Source organism: Camponotus floridanus, unplaced genomic scaffold (genome assembly GCF_003227725.1).
Source record: "Camponotus floridanus strain SB8 unplaced genomic scaffold, Cflo_v7.5 scaffold18, whole genome shotgun sequence".
Lineage (NCBI taxonomy): Eukaryota > Metazoa > Arthropoda > Insecta > Hymenoptera > Formicidae > Camponotus > Camponotus floridanus.
Genome location: NW_020229303.1, coordinates 3,258,501 through 3,270,527, shown reverse-complemented (window position 1 = coordinate 3,270,527; position 12,027 = coordinate 3,258,501). Strand labels below are relative to the sequence as shown.

The 12,027-nt window shown below is 33.3% G+C and overlaps 2 protein-coding genes across 4 annotated transcripts in view; one reads left to right on the top strand and one right to left on the bottom strand.

Moving 5' to 3' along the window:
• Nucleotides 1-12,027, bottom strand: part of LOC105250960 (centromere protein I) — a 156,209-nt gene that overhangs the window by 104,603 nt on the left and 39,579 nt on the right. The window lies entirely within an intron of this gene.
• Nucleotides 1-12,027, top strand: part of LOC105250924 (serotriflin) — a 76,771-nt gene that overhangs the window by 62,486 nt on the left and 2,258 nt on the right. For all 3 annotated transcript variants that reach the window (XM_011257318.3, XM_011257314.3, XM_025407535.1), the window contains exons 3-5: nucleotides 746-882; nucleotides 6,418-6,563; nucleotides 7,440-7,646. In XM_011257318.3, the coding sequence (XP_011255620.1) occupies nucleotides 746-882; nucleotides 6,418-6,563; nucleotides 7,440-7,646 (490 nt within the window). The remainder of the gene's footprint in view (nucleotides 1-745; nucleotides 883-6,417; nucleotides 6,564-7,439; nucleotides 7,647-12,027) is intronic.

Sequence of the window (12,027 nt, the reverse complement as noted above, 5' to 3'; positions counted from 1 at the left end):
TTTGTTTAATGGAAAGCGTAACTTTGTGTGTGAAACTTTTGCATTCTTTGTTATATCTTCATTTTTTTATTATTATACAGGATTGAGAAGTTAAAAGGAGATAATCGAAAAATAATTTTTTTATGCAAAACTATGAAATAAAATTTTTTCATACGAGGCTGTTTCCGAAAATTAATTTTGAAATTTTGAATAATATATTTACATTTCTTTTTTTTGCAAGCTTGAATGATTTTTAATTAATATGTCAATGACGATTATTAAAAGTATAACATTTTTCTTCACTTATAATAGTAAAAGAATTTAAAGTAGAAGTTACTAAAGATGATAAATTTTATTTTTTCTATAGCAAGAATATTTTTATATTTTTCTATATATATTTTTATAGTTAAGTGTCGAGATAAATTCAATAGTGTATAACACGAGATCGTTAAAAATCATTCAAGCTTCATACATATCAAAAAGCTTAATACTTGTGTCAAATTTTCCAATTCTTGTTGAAAACAAGGCTTCTCGTACAAAATTTGATTCAATTTATTTTTATATCAGAACTCACCTTCTTGTCGATTGCACGTTTCCTTATCCGTCCTGTATCTCATTGCCTTGATTGTAAGATGCACTGTGATTCATTCGTGCGTTTGGTTAAAATTTCCTCTCTTGTTTTTTGCAAGGGAAAATGAGCGTTTTTTGAGAAGAGTTGGCGACAGATGTCGGTTATTGAAAGCATGTGTCTCTTTTTTGTTTTCAGCGCCACGATTGTATGGCGACAGCGTCTCCGTCGAGTTAATAAGGACCAGCAACAGCAAGGTGCGGCAGAAGATCGTAGATACACACAATTACTTTCGCACCCAGGTCGAACCACCTGCCGCCAACATGCTCGTCATGGTAAGAACTCCATTTGTATTCCCTCCTAACAAGGACACGGTCGAGCGAGCTTACAGCGTTCGAGATGTCGGATGATCCGCCAACATTTCATTGAAAAAGAAATAAATCCTGACAGTTCGAAAAGATTATCGTTAAAATTTTGTACGCTGACGTTTCATATATATTTTTCAAATTTGCTTTCAGAATATTTAATAATTTAGTCGCAGAATCCCTACAAGTTACACAGATCATCACAGATTTCTTTTAATATTTTTTATGTTTTTATGTTTTTATGTTTGAAAAATATCCACAGGTATGTTTATTTTTCACATATAAAAATTTATATTTATACAGTAGTACAGTAAAGTGAGAAGAGAGCTATTTGTCATAAATAGGTTCATGATACCACTCGTTAAATTGAATTACTGCCGCGGGATTGAGCGATAAACGATCTGCGAAGATAGAATTCGGCGAGAACGCAAGCGGATTGTCGCTACAAGTGTTATTTGCGAAACACGAAATCGATGTATTCTATTTCCGTTGATCGGCGCGATTCGAACTTCAAAGCAGAATCGGTTTCGTTGGGCGGAAGTGGGCGTTTATGGCGCTTGATCGGAACCTTCGCACCGATAACCGCTTTTATAAATTTCATTTCGACGAGGGTCATCGCGATATTTCTCGCAAACTCGCTCCCGCGCCGTTTGTCGATATGAGAAAGAGCAAATCTTCGACATAGCTGTCATTGTTGCATCTGCTCGCGGCGGCGACGTGTTTCCGTTTACGAACGATGAAATATGGGGAAACTTGCAGACTTTTTTACGATACAATATAAGTAGAGGGTTTTTTTCACAATTTCCACATTAATGTTACAAGTTCTTTAAGATAAATTTATATACTCTTCACTATCAGTCTTAAATAAATTATCTAATAAAAATGGAACAAAGTGATTGACATGAATATAATTTTTTTGACGATTGACAAATAATCATTTTCTATTTTTATTTATTATGAATAATTATAAATTGAATAAAATCGAGAAATAAATCGCATTAAATATTATATTTGTTGAAAAAAATCATGTTTTACATATAATAAAATATACAAAATATATTTAAAAACATTTATTTATTATATGTAATTGGATTACTTTTAAATTTAAAGTTTTGAGAATTTTGTAAATTTGTGGAGAATCAATTCTCTCTATCTTCTTAGGATTCTTTCGCGCAGGATTCAGGAATGATACGAGCTAACGGAATCTCGATTTCCATCGATTTTCCCAGATTCCCATCTTTCGGTGTACCTTCGACAATACGTTGTCACTTTCCAAAATGGAATCCTTCCAAACTCTCTGGCTCTTGTATCCCTCTCTTTTTGCGGAAATGAAAGTTTCAGTTGTGTTAACTTTGATATCGATATAGAGTCTTTCATTTCAATCTAATTAATTTTGATGACACTTTCAGTCTCTTCAATTTTACACAATATAATTTAGAAAAATATAATTCAGATTAAAATAAATATTGTCAACTATTTATATATTCGAGGGAGAATATAAATAAACTATTATGAAAAATGTTGAATTAGAAACATACAATATATTGTCTTATATACTATATTTTAACACACAATGTGTCACCCTTTTTTCAATAAAATAGCAATACTGGCATTCTTATTATTTCTATTTTAATTGTAAGACAAAAAGTGCTAATAATTTCCTTGAAAAGTTTTGTCACACAAAATGTAATAAATAATAAATAATAAATTATATAATTTGGATAATTCAGAGGTCTGAGTTCGTTAAATTAATTAGAAACGAGCAGTTTATTCTCTACGTGAAATTCACGCAAATAATAGTCAAAGAAATGATTACCGGTCATTTTAATGGGCAGATATTCCTCTGGAAATGCAGGCAATATAAAAAAAGAATAAATATGCAGCAATGTAATTCAACTTTTGCCTGCAGCACAATGCGCATTTAATTCGGGATTTTCGGCAACTTTGTGGTAGATAATGCGCGTCGTTAATTGGACTGATTAAAACTAAGCGGCGAAAGCGCTCATTATCCGTTCATTTCGCAATATATATTTTCCGCATTTTCCGGAAAATTACCAAAACTGCTGAATGGTAAATCCTACAGCAATTATTGTTTATAACACATACCTCTTCTCTTTTTCTTCTTCTCTTTCGCTTTCTCTTTCTCTTTCCCTCTTCGGATAATAAAGCATAACAATAAAGTATGCGTTCATGTTTCGAAAATAACAGATAATTGATAAGAGATTATTTAACTGTAACATGTTTCGATCGAAAATAATTACAATAAACCATGCATTTTAGATAGAATTTTAATTATAAAAGAATGCAAATAAATATATAAATAGCAAATCATATTCTGTAACATTTTTACACATTATGTACATACATATACGAATACCATATATTCATAAAAATAATTTAAATATAATTACAATTTTATTGTCAGATATTTGAATTGTTTTATAAACGCTCAACATTAGAGCGTTAAAAGCTGCGCACACATAATGGCGGACTTTATCAGACATTTACCTTACGTAGTAGTTTACTTGATCGAAAAACTAAATTTTCGAGGTTCGCCGTCGAGCACGGCGCAAGATTTCAATTTCCGGCCTGTATCGACGTTATTATCCCCGATCTATATATAAACATATATGCAAACGTGTACACTATATATCACTCGCTTTCCGTTGTTTCTCGTCAGGATATAGCGTAAGAGACGTTACAAGCGGGACCGCGACATCCACCGCAGAGATAATCTAATGTAATAAATTCATAGAGATATGAATTAAAATCGGATTATTCTTAGAAAGAAGCAAACGAAATGGTGTCATAGAATATAAAATATGGCGGAAAGGAAAACGCATATAGAAAATAAAGTAACACGATTGCTATTCGCAATTTTCGAATTTTCAATGACTTTTGTTCGTAATGAAAAAATCATCTCACAAGTCTTAACATATTAAATTATTTTATCACCAATTTTGTTCTCGAGCTTTCACTCTTAGTTAACATTTCCTTCCGGAAGAGACCCGATATGCGTATTTGCGGACAGGTGTTTACGTGGTCAAACTGTCTCTGGGTCTCCTCTCCGTCTACTCTCGTCGTTCTCTTCGTACCGTCCAATCTCTAGCTTGGTTATAAGTTACACGACTTCCCACTTAAATTCTTTTTCCACGGAAACTACCGACGACGTCGCCGTAAAAGCTACTTTCGGCAGGAGTTACGCCATAGAGATGCAACTGTTATCTGGAGTTTCTCTGGCGAAACCCTAGGTGCGATGTATTGTTTTCCGAAGGAGAGGATGACTGGGTATTATTGAGAATTTCTTTCTGTCGACGAATAGTAGAGCGTTTAAAATCGAAGCCAGATAACATCGTTGTCTTTTCCTATCGTTCTGTTTGCCAGTAAATTATAAATATAAATATATCTAATTATGTATATTACATAAATAATATCGCAATATCGTAATTTTTTAAAAGAAATTACAATTAATAAATTCATGCGATTTCTTTTTGTTCAAATTTCTAATGCAGAATGATTTAGAATATGTTATCGTCTATTTATCCCGATTATTTTTTAACACTTGCGAATAAATAATTTTATATTAATAATTTTTTTACCATTTTTGTATTATATAAAGATTACATTGTAATAAAAAAAAAACATATATATATATATATATACAAGATATCCCAGTTATCTTCCGTCATCTTTCAAAGACAAATTCCTGGGATCATTTGAAGACGATTTTTCCTCAGCGAAAATAAAGGCCATAATTTTTTGCATTTTTTTTGTTCCCAATAGGCCATAATTTTTTGCAATTTTTTGTTCCCGATTTTTGTCATCATATATCTTTGCAATTAAGTCTTAAATTAAAACCCAATTAAAGTAAACTCTATTTAAAATTAATCGAAGAATGTGGTTTTGTTAATATTTTATTTCTACAAAGCTTAGTTTACGAAAAACCCCTTATTTTCAATCACTTATAATTCGAAAATTATTAGTTCCTCGACATTTTCGTTGAGGAAAAATCATCTTCAGATAATCCCAGGAATTTGTCTTTGAAAGATGACGGAAGATAACTGAGACACCCTGTATATATATAAAATATAATATTAACACAAAGATTTTCTTTAAAAATAAATTAAAAATGTAATTTCAAAGTATATTGTACCTCATAGAATATATTATGCATCCGGTACTGATTAGAATTCAAAATCAACTTTATACGAGCAAGGAAGCAGTCGCCTCGAGATGCATAAATCAAGGAGCGCCTCTGATTAAGGACGCCTGCTCAGGTAGCTCCCGAGTTTCTTAAGCTTAATATAGGCTCGTAAAATGCAGAATAACTTTGAATCATCTTTTTTATATCCAGTAATGCACATAGTTGCAGTTATTATGCTTACGCGCGATTCATTAAGCAGAAATAAACACAGCTACCAGTATCAAACTTGTGTGAAGAGAAACATAAAAAAATAGCAAAAAGATAGGAAGCGCAGCAGTTTTCTCGCGAGAAACTTCTGAGAACGCCTCTACAAATATTATGGCTTTGAAAGCGCGATATTTGCATATAACGAGCAATTAAGGAGCCGCAGGAAAGTCAAGAAACTTTTACCGCGAGTTTACAGCAAATGCAAGAAAACTTCTTGTACTCGTAAACGGCTTGTAGTTTGTATTACACGTATTTAATTAGATTTCAAGTTTTTCCGCAATATAACATACAGAGGGCACTCTCACAAAGCATCGTTCTCCCTTTAATTATGAATTCCTTAAATTATGAGATATAAAATTTATAATCATCAACTTTTTAATAAAAGATATCGTGCATTTCTCTAAAATTCAATTTTTTTAAATTCAAGTTTAAATCATTTATTTGATGAAATCTCGAATTTTTAATTACTGTTATGTAGAATTCTATTAAGTAAATATATTTATTAGTATATATACCAACTACATATTAATGTATAAGTATTAAACTTACAATTTATATATTTATCAAAACATTAATTTAAATTATGTATGAGAAAAAACGTGATAACAATTATTAATCATTATTCTTGTAAATTAATAATTTTGTTAGAGTTGCATTTTTAATAATAAATTAATAATATTATTAAAACATTATTTAAAAAATTCAAAATCATAAAAACACACACACACAAGATTAGAAGGTACAGAAATTCTTCAATTATTTTTTTAAATGAAGCGTTTAATAAAGACTTTTTGTTTTATATATTTTTAATTATTATTTTCTAATTATTATTTATATAATAATTATAAAAATACCATAACACATAGTTAAAATATACTTGTTGAAGAGATACAATTTTGTTTATGTTTGATTTCTTGCGCAAAAAAATTATATGTTCAATAATTTATGATTTGAAAACTATTTAAAAAAATGTGTTAAAATATACAGAAAACTATTTTCCCAATTTTACTTGATATGATACTTTTAGAGCACTCCATATATCATATAGCATCGTTTAATCATGTATAACGCACGTCTCTCTTTTCTCATTTCAGAAATGGCATTCGGGTTTAGCGAAGGCAGCGCAGAGATGGGCCGATCGTTGTCTCGGTTTAGTGCACGACAACGCGACCGGACTTTACCTGGATGGTTTCGGTCAAAGCGGGCAAAACATTTTCATCAGCACTGGTCGTACACTCTGGTGAGATGTTATTAAATCTTGTTTACTTCTAGTTAGCGAGTTCGCTTTGCAGCAGTATATTTGCGCAGGTGTACTCCGAGCGTATTCGCGCGGACTTTCTTCCGTGAAAATATGCAATAGTCCATTTGCCATTAATTAGTTAACTGCGCCGTAGGTTTCATTAAATTAAATTATATTGCTTCGACAGATTATTAGTATATTAAACTTTGAATTTAATCAAAATATAAATTAAATTTTTATATAAGAAAGACTGATAATTGGTAATTATTATATGTGCAATTTTGTTAATTGCATTTTTCACTTTGTTAAAACGAAAGATTTTAAGATATATTCAGACTCGAGATTGTGGAATTTCAGGAATTTTTTTTTCATTTTTTTAATGCAATTAAATTATTTAGTAAAGAATTTTATTTTGTATATCTTTATACCTATCTATAACTCTTATTCATTTTATGTATGTCATTGGAATAAAATATCTAAATTAGTATTAAAAGGTTGATTTCTTGAAAAAATATTATTTGAGATGTTAATTAATTTCGTTAGAGATACGATAAAAAATTTCCAAATTTACAATTTAAAAAATTCCATTAGGATCGTTTGAGAAGACTGCGTCTTGAACCATCGAAAAATTCGACGCTTTAGAGTGAGAAATTATATCGCTAACAATAATTAATTCCGCAGTCTCGAGGAAATTAGAATTAGATTTCGCGGACGTCGACGGTCCACAGTGATGAGCTGTGCCGAATCGGTAGCTCGCGCAGACAAGAGCTTTACAAACATTACAACCGCACACTTTACATCGCGCGCGGGCAACATCCGACCGCAAATCCGGATCGCTCATCATGCCGAATCACGCCTCTCTCGGAATGTTGCCAGGAACTTCCCCATCAGAATGTGGTACATGGAGTACAAGGACTTCAAGTACGGGCCGAATACGACGAACGAGCTCCTCGAGATCGGCCATTACACGCAGGTGGTGTGGGCGACGACGCATCTGGTCGGTTGCGGGGTGAGCCACTGCACCAGCGGCGAGGGTCCGCTCGGCAAGGACTTCTACATGTATGTCTGCAATTATGCCCCGAGGTAGGTATAATTGTCGAGCCTAATTGAAGAATCGCGCCGATATTCACAACGATATGAATTATTAAATAAGGAACTTAGTTAACCGACTTGTGTATCTTGCAACAAAATATTTTGAGTCAATATTTCCTTCACGAAAATGTCGAGGTCATCATTACATAACTTTTTAATTAAACCTTGAATTCAAATTTTCTTCGAGTAAAGACTTACTTAAGATCAAAGGAAAAGTTAAGGAATATCATTTTACTGGTGCGCCAAGCTTAGTTTACAAAAAGGTCTTCATAAGTCTTTATTTTACCATCCTTATACCGCATTTCTCTCGAATTTAATTAAACAGGAAAGATTCCGGTAAGTAATTTTTAATTAGTATAATTAATAAAGTATAATTAATATTAATAATTAATATTAATATTAATATAATTAATAAATAATATACATAATAATAAAAGAATAATATAATAAAATATAGTCATAAAAATATGGTAGTAAAATAAAGTTTTTTTTTAATAAAAAAACTAAGCTTCGGAGATATGAATAGAATAATGTTTCTTAATTTTTCCTTTGAACTTAGATAAACTTTACTTGAACAAATTTGAAAGCTTAATTACGAAATTATGTAACGATGACCTAGACATTTTTGTGAAGAAAATTTCAACTCGAAATTTGCAAAAGAATGTGCAATTAATGACATTCTGTATATATATTATTATCTTCTTTCATTCTTCAAGAACCTCATTCATTTTTTTATTTGTCGCATGTCTCATGTCTATAAATCTTTACATCAAGATTCTTATTCACACGCATTATCTCATTCCTAAATGCAGGGCGTTTTCATGATTTTATAAGATTCTTATAATCGCAAAACAGATAGATGACATCGATAGTAATCATTTTCGCCGAAATACATGTCGTGACTGTTGTGGTACACGGCCATTTCCGCGACAGCAATCGCAATTGGGCCATGACTAGAACTTAGTTCATTAACGTGGAATTGACGCAATAATTTGCTAGAGGGAAACGCGGATTGAACGGTTAACCGTAAACTTGGCGAAAGTAGAATGCGCGGGTCGTCAAAGCGGATCTTACTTATGTTAGATCGACATTCGCTCGCCGAAAGGGAGAGGGTCAAAGTACCTGGTTGTCGAAGAGGACACAAGGGAAATAAACAAGGTAGAAGGGTTGACGAAAGATGAAAAGGAAGAAGGAAACTTGATCAAAGTGCGCGAACAATCCGCTCTTTACGCAACGTTAATTAGCAACGACGACCACATTTTAAAGGACTTTGATCGCGAACTTGACAGCGGTTAGCGTTTAAGTAATTATTTTCTATTATATATATATATATGGAATATTGCAAAATTTTCTTTGTAAAAGATTAATCTTTATATAGAACAAAAAAATTTGCATTGCGTCGGAAAGACGTTGGAGAAAAAATGAAAGAAAGAAGGATTTTTCAAAAAAGTTGTGATAATAACAAAATTGATAATAAATATAATACTTATAAAAAATCAATTTTTTTATCACTTGAAAAGTTCCCTCGTTAATTTCGTTTTCAAGTTAACTCGAAATACTACGCATCAAAATAGTTTAGGAAGAATCTTGTTTGAGAAATGACGGTCCCTCTTTTCGAATAGTAAATAATGTTATCATTCACGAGAGAGATGCAGCGGCAGTATTTCCGCGCGTTCGCTAGCTCGAAAACATTTTCGAGAGAGGACGATCGTCGAATATTGCTAAAATCCTTCCTCAGGCATCCCATATACGGACTTGATTATACAGCTTAGCCTTTTTTCCACGAGAGCAAAAATAACCAATGTATGTTTGCAAACTGCGCGCGAGACTGGCACGTAAGCTTCCCCTGGGCGCATTGAAATATGTAAATCCTATATTTATATACTATATGTGTGTGGGGAACATATGTACGATCCGCTCGCGGGGGAGAACAAGAAGCAAGAACGCATATAAGCAAGGGAAAACAAGGAAAATGCGACACACCGGTGCGGAATATATATACAACGTCGACGCGAGTTATAGCTCGTTCGTCTTTGTCATGCCCATTGTGGCACTTAGACGGCTCTCTTTGTCACCGGTATGACACACTTTCCCAGCATACTTTTGGTTTTCGTTGTATTGTGTGCACGAGACTACCGGAAGTATACTATATCTATATATATCTATATATGTGTTCAATACAAAACATATATGACGTACGAGAAGGAAATAAAATTTTACTCTTGAAATTTTCTTACAAGAACCGACTGCTTATTTTTAAATTTAATGAATTATATGAGATATGAATAAGAGAGAGAAAGAGAGAGAGAAGTACAAGATTGAAAAAGAAAAAGGAATCTATTTATCGGAAAGTGATTAAGTGAGTAACCTGTAAAAATCAATGATCTTAAATTATTTCACATCTCTTTCGTCTTCTCTTTCAATAAATGCGAAGATGTGAAATTATTTAACAAAAACTAAAAAAATTTTCTTTCTCTCTTTGGAAAAATTATTTCGTGTCGAGAATAAATTAGTTTAACCTACTGATTTTTTTCACTCATTTCTTTGTGTCGCAAAAATACCGATTGTTTTAAATAATTTGTGCGAATATCGATCTACTGAAATAGCCGAGAATTATGTCAATCAGATTGTTGCATTCTCAGCTAAGTCGTCCATGTGAGTAACAATAAATAAACGATTTCCCCGACATTTCACGCGTGAGCGACTCCCGCAATTAGAATCCGCTTCGATCTCCTGGAAAGCGTGGGGAGAGAGGGGGAGGAAGGGGGAAGAAACTCGCAATTTATCGTTCCTGCAGTAGTCCGTACAAAAATGCCGGCGACCCAGTTCTGAACTAAGGATTTCTGCAAATCGCGCGACGCTATATATCCCCCTCATATATCGATCCCCCGCAAAATACGCGAGCCCGATAAATTTTTCGCGAGATCCGTTCTAATGCGATCGACGCGATGAATTCACCGGAGACTTCATATATTCGCGTTAAAAGACGAAGATATTGACGAGATGCGAATGCATAGAATGGCCGTCGCGTTAATTTTCTCTGCTGCTCACGCTTCGCGTTTTCGAAATGAATAGAGGAATAGCGCATTAAATTGCACATACATTTCTCGAATGATTATATCTCGTGTAAAATAAATACATGAAATGTGTCAGATATCGATGAAAATTGGCGTACATGTTCTTTCTTATTAAGAAAAAATTGCAATTAATTTTGATTAACAAAAATATCGCGGCATCAATAATTTTCAATTTATTGTTGTAGAGTTTTCCGGAAATTGATGAGGAAAAATAAAAGTAAAAAATGGCTGTTTAACTTGAAATTGATTTTACTTCGAGAAACTATAAATCGAGGTTTTTTTAATTAGTGAGATATTGAAAATATTGAAATTTGAAGGAGATTACGAAAACTTATCGCCAGTCTCGCGCACTTTTGCCCTTTGAAAAAGAGATGCTGTTTCCGAATGTTACGTGAAACAATCGCCATCGAGATTCAGGAATTATTACAATATGGAATTTAGTGTCGCAAACGTTTCGAGTAGAATGGAATTGCACGAAACGGCTTTTAAGATCATTTCATATGCCATTTTAGACGTCGATCCCTTCACCTCTTGTTAAACACCGTACATTCTCACGATGTATTTGACGCCTGACCTATTTCGCGCGAAAAGCGGAGCCGGCGAAGCCGCCACATCGGTAGTCCGGGTTCTGAATAAATAAACCGTGTCGCGTGATGTGGTCGGCCACTTTATCCTTCCTTTTATCTCGTTTCTCTCCGCCGTGCACCGACTTCTATCTCGTAATTAATTTCGTGGATATACAGCGTCCTCTTTCCTTCCCGCTGGACCAACGCAGCTTCCTCTGGTGATGGAAAATTCGCGCTCGTCCGCGCGCGCGCGCGCGCGCACGATCGTTTAAGACGCTTTCGTCCCGAAAAATACTTTGAATGTAAATTCGGTGGCCCATTTGCAAATTGCTCGACGTACTTTCCAAGGCTTTTCGTTAATGCGCGCGGCTAATGGATACCGCCTAAACTATTTACGCTATGTGCCTCGGAGAGAAATCGGGTATTTATTTTAAGTCTCGGATATCGAAAAAGCTAGCTCGAGAAGAACGGCGACTATTTCAATGTCGGGGGATGTCTATAAATTCCGAATAATTCCGAATCAATAAATGATATATATTTTTACGACGAATTAAATCTAATAATAATAAAAATAATAATAGGAAAGTATAAGTATTTTTTTTATTAAACGTGCGCAGATTGTGAAATAAATGATTACCTTTTGATAATTACTTTTGATAATGTATTTCATGTTAAGGTATATGATTATCGGGGATACTTGTTGCTTCGAATTGAGAAATTTAATCTGAT